Source organism: Ascaphus truei, chromosome 11, assembly GCF_040206685.1.
Source record: "Ascaphus truei isolate aAscTru1 chromosome 11, aAscTru1.hap1, whole genome shotgun sequence".
In the NCBI taxonomy this organism is placed as follows: domain Eukaryota; kingdom Metazoa; phylum Chordata; class Amphibia; order Anura; family Ascaphidae; genus Ascaphus; species Ascaphus truei.
The window spans coordinates 48,082,507-48,105,441 of NC_134493.1; the positions used below are offsets into that span (position 1 = coordinate 48,082,507).

The 22,935-nt window shown below is 45.2% G+C and overlaps 1 protein-coding gene across 3 annotated transcripts in view; it reads left to right on the plus strand.

The window, feature by feature from the left end:
* Positions 1-22,935, plus strand: part of MYH11 (myosin heavy chain 11) — an 86,265-nt gene that overhangs the window by 22,786 nt on the left and 40,544 nt on the right. For 2 of the 3 annotated variants that reach the window (XM_075566095.1, XM_075566097.1), the window contains exons 4-8: positions 2,961-2,988; positions 16,105-16,207; positions 17,676-17,696; positions 20,312-20,404; positions 21,540-21,603. In XM_075566095.1, the coding sequence (XP_075422210.1) occupies positions 2,961-2,988; positions 16,105-16,207; positions 17,676-17,696; positions 20,312-20,404; positions 21,540-21,603 (309 nt within the window). The remainder of the gene's footprint in view (positions 1-2,960; positions 2,989-16,104; positions 16,208-17,675; positions 17,697-20,311; positions 20,405-21,539; positions 21,604-22,935) is intronic. The other variant, XM_075566096.1, reaches the window with a different exon arrangement.

A 22,935-nucleotide genomic window follows, 5' to 3' on the forward strand; every position in this document is an offset into this window, starting at 1 on the left:
AAGGAGATGAGAGAAGAGGAGGAGGATGGGGTGAGTGAAGAAGAGGGGGATGAGAGAAGAGGAGGAGGAGAGAAGAGGAGGAGGAGGCTATGAGAGAAGAGGAGAGGAGGATGAGAGAAGAGGAGGATGGTATGAGAGAAGAGGAGGAAGGGATGAGACAAGAGGAGGAGAATGAGAGAAGAGGAGGAGGGGTCAGAGAAGAGGAGGAAGGGTCAGAGAAGAGGAGGGGGATAAGAAGAGGAGGAGAAAGGGGATGAGAGAAAAGGAGGAAGAGGGGGAGGGGAGAAGAGGAGAGGGGGAGGGGAGAAGAGGAGAGGGGGATGAGAGAAGAGGAGAGGGAGGGGATGAGAGAAGAGGAGGAGGAGGCGATGAGAGAAGAGGAGGAGTAGGGGATGAGAGAAGTGAAGAGGGGGGTGAAAGAAGAGGCGGAGGAGATGAGACAAGAGGAGTAGGGGGTGAGAGAAGTGGAGGAGGGGGTGTAAGAGAAGAGGAGGGGGTGAGAGAAGAAGAGGAGGGGGATGAGAGACGAGGAGGAGGGGAGTGAGAGAAGAGGAGGAGGGGGGGTAAAAGGAGGAGGGGGTAAAAGGAGGAGGGGGCGGAGGGAAGAGGAGGAGTGGGTGAGAGGAGGAGGGGTGGGAGGAGGGGGTAAGAGAAGTGGAGGAGGAGAAAGAAGAGAAGGAGGAAGGTATGAGAGAATAGGAGGAGGAGGGGGTGAGAGAGGAGGATTAGAAGGAGGAGGGGAAGTGAGAAGAGGAGGAGAAGTAGGGGGGTGAGAGAGGAGGAGGAGGGGTGAGAGAAGAGGAGGAGGTGAGAGAAGAGGAGGAGGAGATGAGAGAAGTGGAGAAGGATGGGGGGAGAAAGGAGGAGCAGGATGAGAGGGAATGAGAAGAGGAGGAGGAGGAGGTGAGGATGAGAGAAGGAGGGGGGGGTGAGAGAAGGAGGTGAGCAAGGAGACGAGGGGCTACTTTGTAACACTTTAAAAAATTGCAAAAGGGGTGGGTGGGGGGGGGGACGGCAAATGGCTGAAGGTTTGCTTAGGGTGCCAAATACCCTTTTACCGGCCCTGAATGCACATATATGGTCTGTTGGCATTCAGCCCATGTTCTTGGATAGAAGACAGTCAGGGCAAAGATAAATGTTACAGCTGCTTTGTGGCAGGGGACGTTTCAAAGAAAGTTTCGAGCCCATAATGGTATGAAGATTGCAGGAAGGAACCCTGGAGAGAGACGGCGCATTCTGATTAAAATAAGGAAGTGATAATGGAATAAAGATTGAATATTATTAAAAAGAAAATATCTAATAGGCCATTTTAATGCCTAGAGCGTCAGTCTACATTGGGCAATATTTAACTCCAACATTTAACCTTTTTGCTGCCAGAGTGCCAATATTAATTCAAAAAGATCATTCTTATTATACAAAATACAGTGGAATCATTGGAACCACACCCATCTACAGCACTTATTCCCTCACCTGCTGTCTCTGTAAGTTTCCCCTCAAACCTCTTAGATTGTAAGCTCTTCGGGGCAGGGATTTCCTTTCCCATTGTCTGATTTTTGCTGCACTTATTGTATTATTATAATTCCCAGTACTGTATTCTTTGTGAAGCGCTGAGTACACTTTTCGCTATATAAATAAAGACATACAATACGCGCTGACATTTTATGACGCACAAATATTTGAATATGTACGTATGGAAAAAGAAAAGTCGTTTCCATTTTTCTAACAATTCTGCATCGGGATTCTTTTTTTTTTTATCTTCCGGAGACTTTCTCCTTCACTTCGTTTTTTCCAAGGGAAGTGTCCCCGTGTGTGACGTGGACAAAGATGATTCTTCATGGCAAAGTTCCAGTGAATTCCTCATGGACTTAATAATAATAAACTCCAAGTTTCTTTAGGACTTGACCTGTGATATGTTTAGAACTTTCCAAGTACTGTTTTTTTTAATGGAACATCCGGTGTATCAACTACAATATAACTGAATTGCATTTTCCAGTTTAAAATGTATTTGACCTAGATAGGGAAACACAGCTGCTCTTGTTTCCACGTACCATACCTAAACTCCAAAGTCCAAGCACCATCAGCTTCCTTACTATGGGAGATAACCTAATGGTTATCTCTGTGTCTACGGGGATAGATCCACCAAGTTCTGTTAAGTCAGGGCTCATACATGAATTCATGTTCCCTGAGGTTAACGTGTATTCCTGAAAAGCTAATTATATGCCAAAATAACGATTGTGCGTCATCTCATTAGCATAGGCGTATCGTCATGTTATTGTATCATAATGTTGCTTTATCTTCCAATAACTGGATGTTAAGTACGTCCCAGCGTCACTCTGATCCAGACCCTGGAATAGGTCTGTAGCTGAAGTGGAGAGAATGTTAATTTATGCTTAACAGTGGTGTTACACCCATCCAGACCCTGTAAAAACCCTACTGTGTTTTATTGTCTGAATGTTAGTAATGCTAAGTTTTTGTATGACCTGACTAAGGTGACATTAAGTGCCTGCATTAACCTACACAGACACTTATGAATATGCCATGTTATGGTAATGCTCATATACATATCAGTTGTGTGTCGTTATCAATAAGAACCTTTATAGTTAGTGCTCTTTACTGGAGAAAGCATAACGTATGGTTCATGTCCTTTGACGATACACGGTTAGTCTTAACGTGATGTTAAGTGACTAAACAGAGCTTAGTGGATCTGGGGGTTAGTGAGCACTGTGTAAAATGAACATGGTAAACTTTATAAGGATCTGTGAGCTGTAAGGGATAACATTTTTGTCGATCTTCATGTTTATAACATCTGGGGCAGTATTTGTCCCAAACATCTGAAACCACATTCAACATTAAAGGGACTTAAGTGCAAGTTATTTTCATCCCATTGCATTTTTTCCGTGCTGATATCTGGATACCCGTTCACTATTGGCATCTAATGATTTGTGTTTTATTCTTTGCAGACCGAGAAGACCAGTCCATTCTGTGCACGTGAGTACAGACAATATCTGTTTATATCAAATATACATTATCCCTCTGCCAAGAACGGAAATATTGGATATGACAAAGAGACTCCTAGTGCTCAATACAATCATCTTTATTTATTTATAAAATGTTTTACAAGGAAGTAATAGATTGAGAGTTACCTTTCGTTTTCAGGTATGTCTTAGAAGTGTTCTAGCTAAATGTACTTGTAGGTAATAATATGGTCCTCTTCATTGGACCAACATGAGAGTCCTTCATACTGTAGATGTGGCTTGGGCATGATGTTTCAAGACTTTACTCAATACCTTGTGAGCTTACCCAATGCCATCTGGGAATAATCATGGTACAGCATCCCCAAGTGCATTTGCTTGATGTTTTGTACAGTATACATATTCAAATTTCCTGTTAAAAAGTTACTCTGTAATCTCATTGGGCAATGAAAGAATGTAGCACCTATTTTAAAGCATACATGATCAAAACGAAACATTATAAATGAAACACTTGGATCACGTCTGTGTGCGTTCTTCAGGACGTCAGAGTTGCCCAGACTAGTTGATACGTATTTTACATGATCAGTTACTTGAGAATGAGAATATAAAGCACCCAGTTTGTTCAGTCCGGATCTGGTCCTCACTGACTTCCATTAAGGTAACAGCATTTCTATCAGGGAAAAGGCAGAAGATAATACATTGTTTAGTTGAAGAGAGAAATAGGGAGAGTTGGCGAGTATGGATTTAACATTGACCTAAAATATGTAACCAGAATCCATCCCATTGATGGATAAGAGCAGCTCCTTGTGAATTGTATTACACCGAGCATGTAAGACCTGTAACCTATAGAAGAGGTACATTAAAAAAAAATCTCAGGTCTCTCCCAGGTCACTCATTGATGTTTCTCCCATATGGAATTAGACTGTCATTATTATCATCGTTTATTTGCAAAGCACCAACATATTCCGCAGCACAGTACAATGGGGTACAGAGTTATGTATATTACATAAACAGAAGGACATGTAAAATAAGGACAAACGCAAACAGGTACAAAAGGTAATGGGGGCCCTGCTCTCAAGAGCTTACACTCTACAGGATGTTGTTTTTTCTTAAATACACTCAGACTCCCGTCTGAAATCCCTGGGAATTAGTAGTCTCTGGTTCAGTAAAATAGGACTGATGAAGGTTTAACATGCGAGGCATCACATATCGGATGTCCTTATGTGTTCCCATGGTAAACCGTGCTTTTTAATATGATTAATTGTGCACAGTTGAAGTTTTTCGTGTTATGATACTGTAACCCATGTTCCCCCCTCCCCCCCCCCCCGGTCGCAGACTGGACCTCTAGGGTGTAGTGAGGGCTGGATACATGTACTATGGTGGTGCATACCTGCTTGGAACAGGAGGGCCTGAGTCTCCCGCGTTGGTGTGGGGGATGACAGGACCAGGCTTCTGGGGTATATGCCTCCATTCTTTAGTGGTGGTGGTGCAGCGCCTCCATCTCTGGCAAAACCTAGGGAATAGGCTGGAATCCTCCCAGAGAAGCCCTGGTCCCAGGGCGAGAGATTCCAATCTCACACACAGTCTCTTTTTATATAAAACAGCAATGTCTTTATTGTCCTTGTAACAATGATACAGCACACACCAGCAGAAGCAGTTCATGTACAGCAGTGCTTCCAAATGCACAGGTATATTCCTCCACTCCTCTCCTCCAGGCTGTACCCTAGCAGGATGGGCTGTTTGGGGCTTCAATACCCCAACCCCCACCTCCAGGATGTACTCTCTAGGTGAGGGTAGATCTCTTCCCCCCTCACCCCCTCAGCAGGGTGAGGGGCATTGGTCCACAGCACTACAGTGCTATCAGCTCTACTCAAGGTGCTGAGCATCTCCTCTCCTGTCTCCTTCTAACTCCCAGACCATCTCTCTCTCCGCTCCAGAACCCTCTGCTCCCAGGACAGAACTACTTGTCACTTACAGGAACAGGCAGAACTAACTTTAGACAGCCCCACCCCTCATGATGTCAGCAGGACCTCCCCTCTGTCTCTGGCCTGCAGACAGAGTCAGGGGCCTGCCTCTCTCACTCAAGGCAGGGCTTGATGTGGGGGAAAAACCCATGATAACTACTGGCGGCCTGCCCTTAACAGGACTTACACCAGTAGGAGAAAGATATATAGCCCCCATCTCTTACCGGGGCTACGCTCTCCCTCAGGTGAAATCCAATGGTCCCCACTTGGACCTAACTTTAGCAGCACCATCCTGCGGTGAACAAACCTGGGAAACAACGCATTGCAGGTTATCATTACTTGAAACATTCACCAGGTGGTATACAACAGCACGGTTACTCCCAACGGGGAGAACCCTTAATGATAATGTTTTGGGTCAGGCTTCCGTACCTTCCTTCCATTGTGGTCAGTTATTGTAATGTAGTAGTGTTGCACCGACCCAGACTCCGGCCGGTATATCACACTGTGCATGTATATGCATCGCCCTATACTCCAGGCCCGGACCACCTCACTGATTCGGTCCTCATTGTGGTAACCCGCCTTACCAAACTTCGTTCTCAAATACTCTTGTACGGCCTCCCTGAGCCAACTATCTCTGTTCTCCTCTATTTCCCTCATTATGGGTTCAGGTACATAAGGGTACTCGTACCCGTGGGACTGCCTATACCGGAAGACTATGGCTCTGTCTGCTCTGCTCAATTTGGGCAACTTCTTATGACCCGCCCTGCTTGGCAGTACCCAAAACTCCGGTTCTGCAGGGGCAATGTCATCATATAATATACTAGGCCCCTTAGGCATGGGGAGTTCTTGCTCTATCTCCTGGTATCTGTGCTCTAACTCATCCACCACCTCCTGGGGAGTATAGGCACCTACCGCCCACCAATGATCAACTATGTTGTTCCTGATCAACAGGAACCTGGTGCGGTCCATCCCTTTGTGGTAACCAGTGAACAGGGGTGTCCACCACTTATCACGGTGCTCGTACTCTGACATGGGGCTAGAAGTACCTGTCTCGGACTCGGCATGTGATGAGACACCGGACGTGATCGCCTCTGTAGAGCGCAAGCAGCTGCGTCTACCCTTAGCGTTAATGTAGATGGTAGGATTCATTTTGTGGACCACTTTACTTACAGGCCCTGCCTCCGCAGTAGTGTGGGACCCTCGGGCCCTCCCTCTAAACACAGGAGAAAATTACATTGGATTAGGCACACGTATCACAGTATCATACAGTACTTCCTCATCAGATCCCTCGTCACTTAGTTCCCAATCCCTCAAATCCTTGGAGTACTTGGGGTTCTTACTTAACTTATCCCTGCTAGGTCCCGGTGTCATGACTCGTGACTGGGCAGGGGCAGTGGCCGGGGCAAGGGCGCTAGGGGCTGGGGCTGGGGCAATGTCCGAATCAATGTCCAGCAAGCGGGTGATACCGTGACCGCTGGGCACTTTCTTGGTTGCTCTCTCTGCTGGGCTCCGTGTTCTTCGGGAACTGCCTCGGCCTCTCAGGGTGGCCATTGCAGCTGCCATGGCTGCTCTCCACGGGGAGAACAAGGCTCCCGGGCCTCTCTTCCAGTCGGACCCGGAAGTGACGTCATCATGGCCGCCTGCGGAGTCTCCATCCGCCCTGTGGTCACGCACCGGAAGTGCGTCGAAGACCGGAAGGGGCGGTGGTGGATCATCCGGTCCGCGGACGGGTAAGTAAGCCGCGAGCCCCTCCTTCTCGTCCTCTGCAGGGTCCTTCGTCGCCTGGTGGGAGTAAGGGGGTGGTGGAGTCTCCTTACCGCTCTGCTGCTGACGGATGACATCTGGTTCCTATGGAGCTGTCTCGGATCCCGTCTCCGCCGCACTGGGAGTCACCACAGCCATGGGACTTCTACGGGCCTCAGGCCACACCAGAGCTCGCCGTCGGTGGGTGTCCGGACTCGTCTGCTCCCTCTCTCCGGTAAGTGGACCGCCATCTTTCTTACAGCTGGGGTGGTTCGCCGGTAGGCGCATCGCCACCGATGAAACGCCATCTTCTTCCTCCGAAGACGACTTGATCGGATCCTCCGCTAGGGAGTCACCTGGGTCTTTTGCGGCCCCGCCAGTGGTTAGTGGTACGAAACGGGCCCGCTCCGGTACCTCCACTGCGGTCGCGCTCTTCTCCGCCGAATCTCCGCTCAGCTCTGTAGTTGGCTGGGCCTTGGTTCCCACCTCAGCAAGGGTGCAGGGAACTAGGGCAGCCTCGTCTGTTGTCTCCGCCACCTCCGTTAGTGTTCCCGGAGAGGCACCCCGAGGGGTCTTTAGCATGGGCCATGGTTTGTTAGGCCATAAGTAGTACGTGCTACATTGAGGGCATTGTGCTTTGGTGCTTGCGGCCGTTCCGGGTGTCCTGCAGTGGACGCACAGGCACCGGAGGTACTCTCGGCCCTCGTTCTCCACCACCTGGTAGCCTCCTGGGAGTTGGAATACCATAGTGCTTGGTTCTGACATGATTTGCTCAGGGGTGGAACAGTTCAATGTTTCAGCTCCTCTCTCTGTGAATGTCAGACAGAAGTGAAGTTCCTCGCTCTCACTTCCTGCCCCTCCCTTCGCTGGGGAGGACGCTCCTGATTGGCTCTCCTTATACCCCCTCCCTCTGGTGGAAACAAGAGGAGGGGCACTCCTTCTCTCAGTGTGACGTGGCCTTGTCTGTCGGCCAGTCACAGCACAGGTGGGTGGGCTTTCGGCTTTCACGCGCTCCGCTCCTTTTGCAGGGGATCTGGGTTTGGCGCCAAACTCCTGCACATCTCCCTCCACATTTCTCTAACAGTCTCTTTGCACGATTCACGTGCGCGCTCCAGGATTGGCGGGAGTCACCATTTTAGTTCGGCTGCTAACTGCTGGGCCGTGGATGGCGCTGCGGTCGCCATTTTTAACTCTTTCATGCTCCGCGGAGCACATGTAGTGACGGCCGCCATCTTTGATGAGCCCACCAAATGTATAATTGCACTATTCTCAGTGTCTAGTGCATAGCTCGTTCCTAGACACTGACTGCTCTCACACTGCTAACTAAACGCTCTCTGCATGATTTCTGACTGTTTGCCCACTGATACGATGTGGCATACCCCAGGCTAGGCAGAACTCCTTCTCTGTGCACCGCACTCGCTGACGGTTCCTACAAGTACTCTGTGGTATGTTTTATGTGGGTGCTGGCTAGTGTACCGGGCATCTCCCTAAGTACGGGCGTCTCCTACTTTTGGCCACTCATAGTGCAGACCCTGGGCCATGGTCCCTGGACAAGTTAACAGGCTAACCCCCCAGTTGTCTCACACTATCTGCCTCAAGGGACTAGGGCAGCTATAGCTCCACACCCATCTACAACACCCTCTTAGGGCACCCAGGGCGTACTGTGCGGGAATCCACGCTCCCCTGACTACCCCTGGTATTACATGTCCTACTCTCTCCAGTACTTGCACAGAAGGTGCACTTCACTCCCACCAGAGGGGGAGTGGTTCCTCGCAGGACACTATATATATCACTCCACACACAGTATTTAAAACAACCAATGACTTTACTTGTGAGCATAGGAACCGTACTTTTGCATATAATCAACAGGTGTCCCTCCCTAGAGGAGACACTTACTACTGCGTCTCGCAGGACGCTACCTCCTCCTCCACCTCCACCAGATGATCCCACCCAGTGTCCAGTAACCCCACACAGTATTACCCCACCCTCAAATGAGAGAGATATGTGTGACTGCGCAGCCACTATGTCCCGTGTGAATATGAGAGGACTCGTTGGTGCACTTGTGGATTACCTGCCGGGCACTCCGGTGCCCGGGCCTGCCAAGGAACTTCACAATGGATCCTGATGTCGGCTGTGTACAGGAACTACCATCCGGGGCGATCCCACCCGGATGGCTGCGGCAGCGACCGCGAAGGTCTGAGCCCAAACCTCTGGATGGACGCGCGGCGTCCGCTGTGTCCCTAACTGACTCTGGATAGTACGTGGCAGGGTCCCTAACCTGGGGCCTGTCCCTGACACAACTTACTCTACTGGGTGACTCAGGGCTATCTGGGGCCTTGGGGGCTGCTGGCCTAATGCAGGGAGTCACTGACTCCTGCACCCTACCTCCTTCCCCTAGCTTCTCCTGGCGCCAACTGACTCTCTCCTCCAAACCCCGCAAAATGTATCCCTTCTCTCGGCAGGGCAATCCTCCAGCCCTATTGGCTACTCTGGGGCACCTGGTACCTCCCCCCCTGAGCCTCCTGGGAATTGTAGTCCCGTGGAGGCTGTTTCTATACTGGGGCCACGTGCGCGATTCCACTGCACATGCGCAACCCTTCAATGGCCGCCGCAACTCCCTGGCCTCTTCCGCGCATGCGCGACCCCGGCGCATGCGCGCGCAACTACAATGGCGGCCCCCGCTAGCCGGGTGCGCCGCCGAGCCTCCAAAGGCTCCAACCGCTCCCTGCTCGGGCCCCCGCCTTTGGAAGCAGCCGGCGGGTCCGTCGCTAGCTCCGGCGGCACCCGCGACCGCGCTGCACCAAAGGAGGGGGTCTCTAGGAGCCGCCGGGGACCGGGGCTACAGTACAATCCGCCTGTTTTCAGCACTTCTAATATTAGTACGATTCAATGTGTACTTGAAATCCTCATTGTGTTTTGATGAAACACAAACTCCTCAGTGCTGTAGAAGACAGTTATAAGCAGCAGGGCAAGTCTGCCTCTCACAGCGAAGCTCCCAATGGTAATAAAAAGAGAAATGCAAGCCCTTTGTTTATTTATTAATTTTTAACATAGGTTGGAAGTAGGGGTCTCTGGAGCTGAACCCCGTTCATTTCAGGTGTGGGGAGCCCCCCCCCCTTTCCCGAGATACTTAACTCCGTAGGTTAACAAGGTTAAAGGAGCAGTCAGTGCTGATCACCTTTTTTTCACCTTTTTACTTACGGTAACTTTAAGAGGCCTCTTTTTGCCCTTTCAAGGGCCGCTTTTATTTTTTTTAACGGGCGCTTCGTTCAGGACATATGAGCATTTAACATATTAAGTGTTAAAATGCTGCTCTGCCCGGAGCCCAGGGCAGTCTAAAGTTTACCATGGTAACCTCAGAAACCAGAGATGAGGTTATATTATTTTTTAGAGCAGCCAAAATACTAACATTATGTGAGTGATAGCAGGGGTGGGCATCTCCAACTCTCAAGGGCCACCAACCGGTAGGGATATCCCTGCTTCAGCACAGGTGGTTCAACCAGTTCCTGCTTCAACACAGGTGGCTCAATCAGTGGCTCAGTCTTTGAGCCACTGATTGAGCCACCTGTGCTGAAGCGGGGATATCCTGAAAACTCAACCTGTTGGTGGCCCTTGAGGACTGGAATGGCCCACCCCTGAGTTATAGGAAGGGGGGGGGGAAGGGGAGGGATGGGGGGAAGTTGCAGCTGTAAATGAAGCAAACATTGACTATTCTTTTAAGTATTGAAGAGGTTAAACAAATTGATCCCCCCCCCTCCCCCCACTAAAAAACAAAAACGCAATGCTCGGTAGATCTCTGCAGCAGTGAAGATGTTAAAAGCCGTCATACTCACAGCATGTTTAACAACGCAATGCCTTGGAGCATGGTGGGACAATTAGAGCAAAATGATGCCATATATGGTCAAACACCCAGGGATCTCAAGAAATGCCAAGAGATAGGCACTGCAAGCCTGGGAGACAGGGAAATGCAGTGTAACTTCTTATGACCACAGGATAACCTTTAGCTAGAGAAACAGCTTGGTCCAATGCTCATGAAAGGGAGTTTTCGGTTTGCACCCCCCACCCCACCCCAAAAACAAACGTTTTGTTGCAAGGTACATTTACTGGAAACACTGCGGTGAATTGAGCGTGCGCGCCGGGTCTGTGAGCTTTCCCAGAGGACGGTATTTTTATCTGTGAAATACAGAACCATTCCGGCGCAGATACAGAGAGAGATACATGCATTCTCACGCTTCTCTGGGATCTGTTCTCCATGTCCTAGCGTAGGTGATGAACTCACCTTGTGCCATTCTCCCCTGCTGTATGCAGTAAAGACACAGGTAACTGATTAGTTTACCTTCATGAACGTAGAGAAGCCCAGAGCACTGCCTATTATATAAATGTGGCCTCGTAGGTGCACCCAAGAACAAAAGGGAATCCCCAGGGGGGAGGTTTTCAGGATATCCCTGCTTCAGCACAGGTGGCTCAATCAGTCCCTGCTTCAGCACAGGTGGCTCAATCAGAGGCTCGTAGAATAATGAAATGAAAATCTTATTACTCTATGATCAATTTATTAAAGGTTACATTTTAACTGATTAGTTTATCCTGTTAAACATGTTTTCCCTAACAATGCTTATGGACTTACCAAATCTTACTGATTTGGAGTCAGCCGCAATGATTATAAGCCTTAGCAGTCTCAAAGACCCATCTCATTAGCATAGGCCTAACGACACGGTAGCATACCTGGCCTTATCTTCCAGTAACGTGAGGCTATGCTAGTCTTGGCGTTACTCCAACCTAGACTCCGAAAATAGGGCTATAGCTCAAGTTGAGAAAGAGAGGAGAGGGAAAAATCCCCAGGAAACAACACTGTTAAATCAGGCCTACTGTAATTGTGGTGTTACACGCATCAAGACCCTGAAAATGCCCTATTTCAGTGGATGGGAATAACGCCAGGTTGAGGTTTGACCCAACGTTAAGTGCCTGCGTTAACCTTTAACGTATTTTAATGGATATGCGTTGTCATGAAACACCTCATTTGCATATTATTTGCACGTCATTATCACTAACATCAATATGCTCTTTATGGGAGAAAACATGATTCTTTAAAGAGACACCATTAATCTTAAAGTGATGTTCAGATCGGCAAACGCCACGTTAAAGAGGCAATGCAATATGTGTCTCTGGAAGCAGGGGGACCCCAGAGCTGAAATTAATGAGGTTCAGCTCCGGAGATCCCCTGCTTCAATCCTGTATTTAAAAAAAATCTTACTGATTGAAGACAAAACTTCTGTGTCCCGAGCTTCAAATCTCACTGATTTTGATTGTTTGTTTTTTTTGTAGATTTATATCTCTGTGTTTTTCACCTGTAACCTGATATTTAATATGTTTGTGTTTATATATATATAATGTGGATAGTGGTTCAATCAGATATATACACACAAAAAGTATGTCACCAAAATGTACAAGTAAAGTAAGTATGTCATATAATTATGTTAAACACTAAGAATTGTCTGTGAAAAAACAAGACAGATACCAAAATAAACTCAGAAGCCAGCAGAAGAAAAACCTATGGTTTACATTGTATATAAGATAATGATACATAGTATAAACACATTCACTGTTACCACATTGCTCATTCTCTCTTGATTTACACAAACTCACTAAAAACTCATTAAGATTATGTTGTTAATGGGAACCTCTCAGTCTTGTTTAGGAAACAGCAATTAATTGTTCTAAGTCTGTGTGATGACCATGAGCACCCTCCCAATTAGTGGCGTGTCAAAGACCCGTGTTTAGTTTATCCGTGGTCCCCGGAGTGCGTGAGAACACATTGCTGATGGGACATGGCTCAATGCGCCCTATATTTATGTAACAGGGCGTCTACAATTTGTTTACGTTTCACTTTGTTTGTTTGTCTTCAGCTTATCCCAATGGGACCTTCTGGTTCTGTGTTCTTTAGCTCGTCCCAAGTTTATATCTTACAGCATTTTTTTTTGCTATTCAGTTTATCTTCCACTCACTCTCTTGTTGCATACTCCCCTAGAATATCCTTAGTGGTCGGGAATCTTTCTCTACACAGAAATATAGCAATATAGAAAAATGTCACTTTCAACAACCTCCCATATTCAGACCTTTAAAGGTTGCCAGACGTCCCATATATACAGGACTCTCCCTTATTTCATTGACTTGTCTTGGAAAGGTCTGCCAGGACGCATAATTGTCCCATTTTAGCGCCTTGACTTGAAATTCCTGAACTTAACATTACTGTAATTAAATCAGTCATAAAAACGTAATAGATTTGAACCTGAGTGTAATAATTACCTTTTCCGATGGATGTCGCCTTTCTAAATTATTACAATAATAAAGTTAGGTTACTGCCTGCTCATCTCATAATACCCTGACCCCCTCCCCTATAGCTGTTACTTTTTCTCCCACCGCTACTGGTTTGGTCAGCGCGCGTCTTTCCCCGCCCGGCCAAGCGCAGATTGGAGAAAAAAACAAACAATATAGCGGTCAAGCGGGAGATACCGTTCAGATGGAAGCGTTTGCAAATCTCTCATCACTCATTATGATGTCACACTTCTATACTGGATTTCGGCGTCCTGCATTATTAACACTGAAATGTGGCGACCCTAAGATCTTTACATGATGATTTTGTTTGGTTCTTTCTCCCAAAAAACAAGGCAAGTGCCGACTTCACAGCTCAGCCCTCGATATATTGTTCTTTTAGCTGTGTCGTGAATGTCATCCTTGCTGTATGCTACAAAGCTATAATAATGTTTTGGGCCGTATTGCGTAGCAACGCGTTCCTCTGACTCCACTTGTGGCAAAGGAGTTAGAAGTAATACAATAGAAATGTCTTACATGTCGCTGCTGGTGACTAGCTGAGGCGCACCTCGCCGCAGGTACGTCTCTCTGCCGGCCTTTTCGAGGCCAAGGTCATTGCCCTAACCTTACCCCTTACCCTATAAAGCCCTAATACTAACGCTACTCTAAAAACCTTAACCCCTTACACTGATACCCTTTAACTTAACCCTCTACCCTAACTGCTTATACCCCTTACTGTACACACCTTATTGGTGAGACGGCCGGCAGTGGAGCGGCGGCGGCGAAGGATTCCTCGTCAGCCAAATGCCCACCACTAAATGTCCGATTCCGGTACATAGTACTTACCCAGAAGAGCTTACAATCTAATGAATGTCATTGGGAGATAAAGTGACTAGCTCAAACTCACAAGTAGGAATACATATAAGTGCCCTAGAAATCTCTCATCATGCTCAGTATTGATGTTTGCTGAAGCACGTTAATTTTGGGATGGGATTAGAGAAGGAACACGAATTGCTGTTGTGAACTCTTTGGTCACCAGCAGCAAATTGTAATAGTGTTATGAAGTGTATCATTTTACAGAAGGGTTATGTTTTACACTACATCTTCCTTGTTAGCTGGCACTGTTTGAAAGAGTTAGTTGAACATCTGGAAACCTGCTCTCCAATATTTCATCTTAAAGCAGCAATGCGGGTTCCACTTTGTTTATAGTTTTATTTATTTGTTACAGGATTGAAGCAGGGGGTCTTCGGTGCTGAACTGTATTAATTTCTTCTGAGACCACCTGCTTGCAGAGACACTTCCCTCCGTAGCGAAGCAGGTATCTCTGCAGTCAGATAAACTGTGTGCCTAACATAATGGCGGCATTTAAATGTCACAGGGGCCAATAAGAAGCCGTCACATCATCTGGTGCAGCTTCCTACTGTCCCGCGTGACCAGGACAGTTAAACTTCGCAGAGATACCGGCACCGCTACGGGGGTATGTATCCCTGGAAGCAGGGGGTCCCCGGAGCTAAAATTAACACAGTCCAGCTCCGGAGACCCCCTGCTTCCACCCTGCCATTAAAAAAATAGTTAAAACATTTTTTTTTAAATGAAATCCGTATTGCAGCTTCAAGCTTATAAAAAGCCTGGCATTCCTGTGACCAAAAAAGGCTTTGAAACGTCTTCATTCCATTTTTAAATGGATTCAAAATAGCGATGCTTATGAGAAAAACTTTTAACATGTCATTAATGCCAATCATAGCCTTGCCTCTGAACTGGCTTCTTTGTTGGGAGATAAATGGGGAAGCCCGAACCGTAATCTAAAATTAAGTAAGAACATGAGAAGCCGGGGGCTTCATCTTAGCAGTTCTGTCAATTACGGCAATGCTTAATTAACAATATTGCATCTAATTGTATCTCATTCACACTGTAACTATCTGTGCTGCAGTCATCCTTTATTTTCAAAGATACTTCTTGCCCTATATGGAAAGCGGCAGTCATTTCCCCAGAGAGACCCCTGAAACGGCAAGTTAAGGCAAATACTTAATAAAATATAAACGTCTTCATAGCATGATAGTATATGCATGATAGTACATAGCCCTTACCCAGAACACTTTGCTAGAGCAATCTAATTTACAGCATGTCATTGGGACAATGTATGTTTGATATTTTATTGTGTTCGTCCTCCAACCCTATTGTACTGCACTACGGAATATGTTGGCAAGTTATCAATAAATGATAATAATAATAATAATTATTATTATTATAAAGGGACACTACAAGTGGTTGGAATTAATTTCAATGCCCTAGAATTCCTCAGTCATGCCCAGGACTACTGTTGCATTGATCCAGTAAGTGAGGTCTTTGCTGGACCAAAGACGGCATTTCAATGGTAAAGTTCTAGTATCGCTGGTGGGTCTTGGGTAGCGAAAGTACATGGCTGACATGTGCAGAACATGGTCTGTGAGGGAGTGGAAGGGAAGAGGATGACTCCTGTGCTGTCATTAGTGGCACAGCCCCTTCAGCACACAACGGGTTAAGCATGGTTACGTTATTTACCAAATGCTTCTTGTCAGATACGAGGGACTCAACCTTTTCAAGGAGCAATCCAAGCGGGCCGTTTTGTTTATCCTTTTTAATTTTTAACACAGGTTTGAAGCAGGGGATCTCCGGAGCTGAACCCCATTAATTTCAGCTCCGGGAACCCGCTGCTTCCAGAGATACTTCCTCTGTAGGGGGTGCTGGTAGCCACTCTGGCTCGCTAGCTGGGGCTCACGTAATGGCTGCTTTCCAAAGCTCCCACGCCCTGCGGGCCAATAGGAAGCCGTGATGTCATCCGGTGTGGCTTCCTATTGGCCCGCGTGACAGCAGAGCTTTAAACTTGCAGGAGATACCGGCGCCCCCTACGGAGGTAAGTATCTCTGGAAGCAGGGGGTCCCTGGAGCTGAAATGAATAGGGATCAGCTCCGGAGACCCCCTGCATCAATCCAACATTAAAAAAATCAGCCCGCTTGGATTGCCCCATTAACTGAAAATCTATCGTACATGTTCCGTGTGGTGTTGCTTGTAAATGCAGTGTATATATTACCTGTTGCATGGGGGGATATAGCCACATTCTTGTATTTTTTTTCCAGGGGTGAATCTGGTGCAGGAAAAACAGAAAATACCAAGAAAGTCATTCAGTATCTGGCTGTAGTTGCATCCTCCCACAAGGGAAAGAAAGACACCACCATCACTGTAAGTAATAACTCTCACTGCCACTGAAATCCTGACGCTGTTCTGGTGCTGAAATATGCTCGCGTCCAAAAACAGCCCTATGCGGAGAACAGCGCCAATGAAACATTTAAAACGTTATTTGTTCTCCTGCCAAGTAACTGACATGTTAAAAATACACAGCTACGTTACAGTTTTGATGTTTATGGAAAGATAAGCCTTTGTTTGACATGCTTTCAAGCACATTGAAGCAACGAGTCTTCGAGATGGAATAATTTGTCCCTTGCCATTTGCGCTAAAGCGCTGGGGTCTGTTTCTTCTACTCTTTAAAGACCAAGATACTGTAGTGCAAAATGGTATAAGGTGCTTGTATGGTGAGACTTGCAGAGGTAATGACAGGAGACATGCGTTTGAAAAAGTAGATGTAGGCTTTTATTCAGCCGAAGGTCAGCAACACAAAATACAGCTTTTATTCAGCCGAAGGTCAGCAACACAAAATACAGCTTTTATTCAGCCGAAGGTCAGCAACACAAAATACAGCTTTTATTCAGCCGAAGGTCAGCAACACAAAATACAGCTTTTATTCAGTCGAAGGTCAGCAACACAAAATACAGCTTTTATTCAGCCGAAGGTCAGCAACACAAAATACAGCTTTTATTCAGCCGAAAGTCAGCAACACAAAATACAGCTTTTCCTCAGTCAAAGTTCTGCAACAAAAAATAGAGCTCCAGCCAACAAAAGTCTATATACATACGATAACGCAGGAACACACTTCAGACCTAGTGTCCCTCTGCAAACCGGGAACAGGCTTGTCCCTGCTACAGTGCTCAACATTGATTTAAACAATGGTATGACTCCTGAAAATACATTGCTCATACAATATAGGATAGACAAACCAAATACTATTTTTGTATTGGTTTTGCTTTTGGAAGACTATGGCAAATAAACTTATTGTCTCTAAGAAGTGGTACAAAAATTACTATCTGTTTTCTATTTTCTGCTCTATTTTTCTGATGTTTATTTATCTCTCAATTTAATAACAGATCTGAGGGTATAGCCGTATGCTCTAAAACATATACCTTATCTATATCTACATGAATAGTAGGAAGGCTGTGTATTTAGTATTGTCATTTTATGGATATTGTGGCATAAATATACACATCCCAATAATATTATAGTCAACCATCCATAAGTGGTAAAAGATCCTCAATGTACTTAAGCCACCACTTAATACTCGTAAATTGGAAAATGTTATACAATTGTTTTTAAGGTGTGGTTCTAGATGTTACTATAGATAATACAATATATTACAACAACTAACAAATACATATTTGTGCATCACCAGTCAAATGAACCAAAGTTATAATAACAACTCTGTACTCCACCCTTACCTCCTGTTTGTTTTATGTACGGTATGTGAAAATAGAGGCAAAATGTATGTTTGTGTTAAAGATAATTCTGACATTTTTTTCACAACATTATTCTACTACAGCAAGGCCCGTCTTTTGCCTACGTGAGTAACTTAGATTGTGCAGTGTGCGTGTGAAGCACAGAGTGGAGACCTGCATGCTATTGTTGCACATACGGAATACCGGTGGTGGTGGAAAACATCAATCATGTTGTATCACAAGGGGAAATGCAACAATAGCACTCGTTTATGACACATTTATCCTATTGGTGTGAAAACTGATGAGCTTTGACTAATCTAGAACATTGGTTCTCAACCACTTTTTTTTGGAGCCCAGTTTGACCTGTTGAAGGCTTTGTTACTGGTGTTAATGGACACAGAGGTGTACATTATGGCTTCTTTTTAATTATTACGGGTACATTTCCCAAAGGAAAACAGGCTATTTGCAAATTTAAAGGACACCCAATGCCAAGCCTGGCGTAATTCACTGCCCCATATTTTGGGCCAGTCTCAAAACTATTTTACCTTATCACCACCATGTCGATCAGGGGTGCTCAACTCCAGTCCTCAAGACCCCCCAACCGGTCAGGTTTAAAGGATATCCCAGCTTCAGCACAGGTGGCTCAATCAGTGGGGGATCTTGAGAACTGGAGTTGAGCACCAGTGATGTATTGTAGAGGATGGATGAGAACCACTGATCTACCAGCCAAACCTCATACTACTTTTTATTTGTGTGTGTGTGTGTTAGATATCCATAATTGAAATTTTCAGAAGATCCTGAAAGAGTCAATCTGCCTGAATTTGGAACCTGATAAGTTCATGACGTTGAACTTCTTGGGATTGCTGTGAAATAGAAGTGGAATGTGCACTGGTTAATCTAAAAATGCATGTTTCCTACAGATATTTATTACAACAGTGTGTTCTCATATAACTATTTTAAGCTGCATGGATGCATGTTTTCCCGTTTGCGGTAATACTTGTTCGTCTAAAAGTACCAGCAGGGACCGTGTCCACTCCCTGGGTATTACATTGTAATGAGCCAGAGACTAAGAAAGTTCACAAAGGCCCATGATATAATGTTACACATACATTCTGGAAGTAAAGACCACTTAATTAACTTGCAATTACTTGCATTAAGGTTGCATTCAATATCTGAAGGAAAAAAATGAAAAATGTAGATAATGATATTAAGTTGGCCCAGTTAAATCATTTGAAATAACAATGATTACCAAACGATTGTCCTCCTCTCAAACCATGGAAATGTTGGAAATGCCAGTTGAGCTACATTGAGCTACATATGAAATCGGACAAAACCCCTAGATCTGCCCCCAACAATATCCCCCTTGTTCCCATGCGGACTCTTGATCAAAAGGAACAGGCATTTTTAAAATGTCCCATCATTAATTATTTTACATTTTCTCAAACATATATAAAGTAACTACAAGACAAGATTTATTTATTTTTAGAGAAAATTGGCAATAGATTGAGGTTATTTTGGAAAATCAAATATGGGTCAATTGCCCTTTAATCTCCCCTAATATCTCAAGCTTAATGAGCAATAACTGTGTGCATATGCTTCAGTAACTGTTTGATCTCTACAAATTCTTAAGCTGGAGCAAGCAACTACTTAGCTGCATCATATGTTGATACAAAAGAACGCAGGAGAAACATTAATGGCTATTTAATCTCATCATGCATTACTTTGCTTTATATTAGTGCTGCAGGGTAGGAATAATGAGACATTCCATCCAATCCATCACTAACTGAATGCAACATGTTAGCAGTTCTCCATGAGTTTGTTTTGCAGGAGATAGTCCATGTTAATGTACTCTAGCTGCATGGCGTGCTGTGTAATTATCTAATGCCAATGACAACTCCCAGTGCGAATTTGCATGCCACGTTCATTACATCATTTGCAAGAACTCCATTGATTTTCATTTGCAGGGTAAATGCTGCTGCATTTAACTCTATTTGCCCCTTCAGTGCTACAGTGCAGGGGTGCACAACTCCAGTCCTCAAGACCCCAACCCCCAAGAGGTCAGGTTTTCCAGATATCCCTGCTTCAGCACAGGTGACTCAATCAGAGGCTCAGTCTTTCATTGAGCCACCTCTGCTGAAGCTGGGATATCCTGAAACCCTGACCTGTTGGGGGTTGGGGGGGGGGGGGGCTTGAGGACTGGAGTTGAGAACCCCTGGTATAGAAGCCAGTGTTGTCCGATGCATTGCAACCCTTTCAGGCCATGAAATGCTTAATGCAGAGCTGCTTTGAAGTTCTATGCTACACAGTACTTTTATCATCCTGCTTTATGCTACAAACAAGGTACCAGATTCAAGGGGATCCTAAAAAAAAAATGTTTGTACAGTATGTACATTTTTGCCAAGAAGCAAAGTCTGTGAGTGACATTCACTTTGGGTCGGAGCCTGGGCTAATCTCAGTCTCAGTAATGATGCTAAACAGGTACTGCTTTGGGTCTTTGATCTATGAGACATTACAGTATTGTAATATAGTCGCTGCAGACTTCATGCTACACCAGAGCCCTTAATTGCATTGAACTACTGTAGCATATAAACAAGCCAATTCAAAAGGAGAAATCGGACGCCAAAAAACAATTAACATGGCGTTTAGACATATGTACCTGCATCATATGTTATGCTAATATGTGCTGCCGTCTTCCCACTGGTTGATAATTGAGGATAACATTGGTTGATATGAATTCTAGGGTGAGCTGGAAAAGCAGCTTCTTCAGGCTAATCCCATCCTCGAAGCTTTCGGTAACGCCAAAACTGTGAAGAATGACAACTCTTCAAGATTTGTAAGTAACAAAGACATATAGCGGGTGCTTACGTGGTTTGGGAAGCTAAAATCCAACCGTCCGATGAATTAAATGAGCAAATATTGAATACAGATTTATAGGGTGTGTGTATCAAGGCAAGAAAATTTCCATTGACACAGTGCGCCATTTTCTAGTTATTGCAATGTCAGGGAAGTAGATTTATTGATGCAGATTACCGGGCTATATTACCAAACAGTGGTACGCTGGAAGACACCCTACAGCCTATTGACCTCAGTGGGGTGCTTTACAACTGAGAACCGCTCACTAGGTGTGGCCCAAAATCGAGAAATAATTGAATGCGTGTTATTATAGCGTGTCATTATAGCGTGTCATTATAGCGTGTCATTATAGCGTGTCATTACAGCGTGTCATTACAGCGTGTTATTACATCGTGTCATTACAGCGTGTCATTTTAGTGTGTTATTGCAGCGTGTTATTACATCGTCTTATTATAGCGTGTCTTATTATAGCGTGTCATTATAGCGTGTCATTGCAGCGTGTCATTGCAGCGTGTCATTACAGCGTGTCATTACAGCGTGTCATTACAGCGTGTCATTACAGCGTGTTATTTTAGCGTGTTATTACAGCGTGTTATTACAGCGTGTTATTACAGTGTGTTATTATAGCGTCTTATTATAGCATGGGATTCTATTTACACTCCTCAAATCTCAGCGAGAGGAATATAGAGAAAAATGTAAGTAAGGTACTTTAGTACTTTGATGCTAAGAGGGACAAGATAACAAGGCCTCTGTTTTTTCTGTTCTGTAGGTGTTCCTTTTCATGTATAAAGGCATTCTGGGTCAGTTTTGTCTGCATTTGCATCATTTGCATCAGTAAGAGACACAGTAAGGGGAGTTGTTACATGGAGAAGAAGAATGAGTTAGGACAGAGGAGTAATTTGCCACACATTATAATTGAATTGGTGTGTTATAATATCTGCAGGTGCCAATTTCTCCCCATATCTGCTTCCTCTTTCTGTGGGTCAACCAAGTAACCTCACATGAACTCAAATACTCCAAAATACTGTACTTCTGAATATTTTATCAATTCAATATTCTGTACAAATAAGTGTTACTGTAACTAACCACTTAAACCCTGGTTTTTACTTCTCCAGGGTAAATTCATCCGTATCAACTTTGATGTGACTGGCTACATTGTGGGAGCCAACATAGAAACCTGTATCCTTTTCAGTGAAGTGCTCGGAATGATGTAGGAGCTCGGGCAGTGAGCAAGATAAACAGATGTGAGTGCATGTCTAAGTAAGGCAAATATCTATCAGAGGGAGCGATACAAACGCAGGGAAATGCAGACAATGTTTATAGAGACATTCAACTCTCTGTTTCTTTGGCTGCCCGTCTTGCATAACCCCTTCACTGCCAAAAAGGGACAGCGGTACAAGGCATTAAGTTTGAACGATCCAAGAAAGAGATAAAGAGTTCTTCGGAGAGGATATTAGACTCATCGTTGGCACTTGGAAGAATCCGTCTCCTCCTGGGTTACTCCCAAATACAATCCCATCTCACTCATATTGTGCTCACTGAAAAATGTCCAGTATTATTAAGGGACACTCTTCCTAGATTCCAAAGACTTTGGGGGGTGGGGGGCAGGGGAGTTGGGGGTGGGGGGCAGGGGAGTTGGGGGGGGGAGGGGGGCACTGGTGGTTTTCCTATATTCTCAAACCTCAGTTCAGAAAATTGGTCTGTGCTATTAACCTGCTTTGCTAACTTAAAGGTGCAGTCCCACAGTGTCGCCCAGTTGAATTTCTTAGGGGCCTCTGAATGGGGAAGTGTTTGTCAATCAAGTGTTTCCTTTCCCCTTATCCCGTCCTGTCCTCATCAGGGAACCAATACAGATAAGGGATGGTTGGGAGGGGGGACTCCGGCTGTACAAGCGCCCGCTGATCACACAGTGACATCACTTCACACAGTGACATCACACAAAAGGAAATCAAACCCCCTCCCAAGACTAACATAACAAAAATAATTTAAAATACTTATGCGTCAGGTTTGAGTTAAAAAGGTGTCAATTACCCAGGTGAGACTCCTTAAATATGTCACTGGAATTAGTTCACTTTGCTTCTAGAAGAGATTGTCCCTTTAACTGCGAATAGCCATACCCCTCTTTCTTTTGTTCCTCAGTTTCCACTTTTTTTTCTTATTTTCTATTACTGTGTCTTATCAGTTGACATACTATGTTGTGTATGTTGATTGATTGTATATATTTGTATTTCCTGTATACAATAAAACCCACTAAATATTTTGTTTAAAAAAATAATATATGTATGTATTTGTGTATATATATATGTATATATATATATATATCTATCTATAGCTATATATTTTTGAAACCGTTGTATGTCCTGTCCCAAAGGCCAATCTGATTGGTCAGTTGGTCTGCCACTCACCCTCTGACCAATCAGATTGGTCCATGGCCCGGACCCGCCCCCGCACGCCTCTCATTGGCTCAACTGCCACACTCATCCGCCCACACCTGGAGGGGGGGGGAAGACA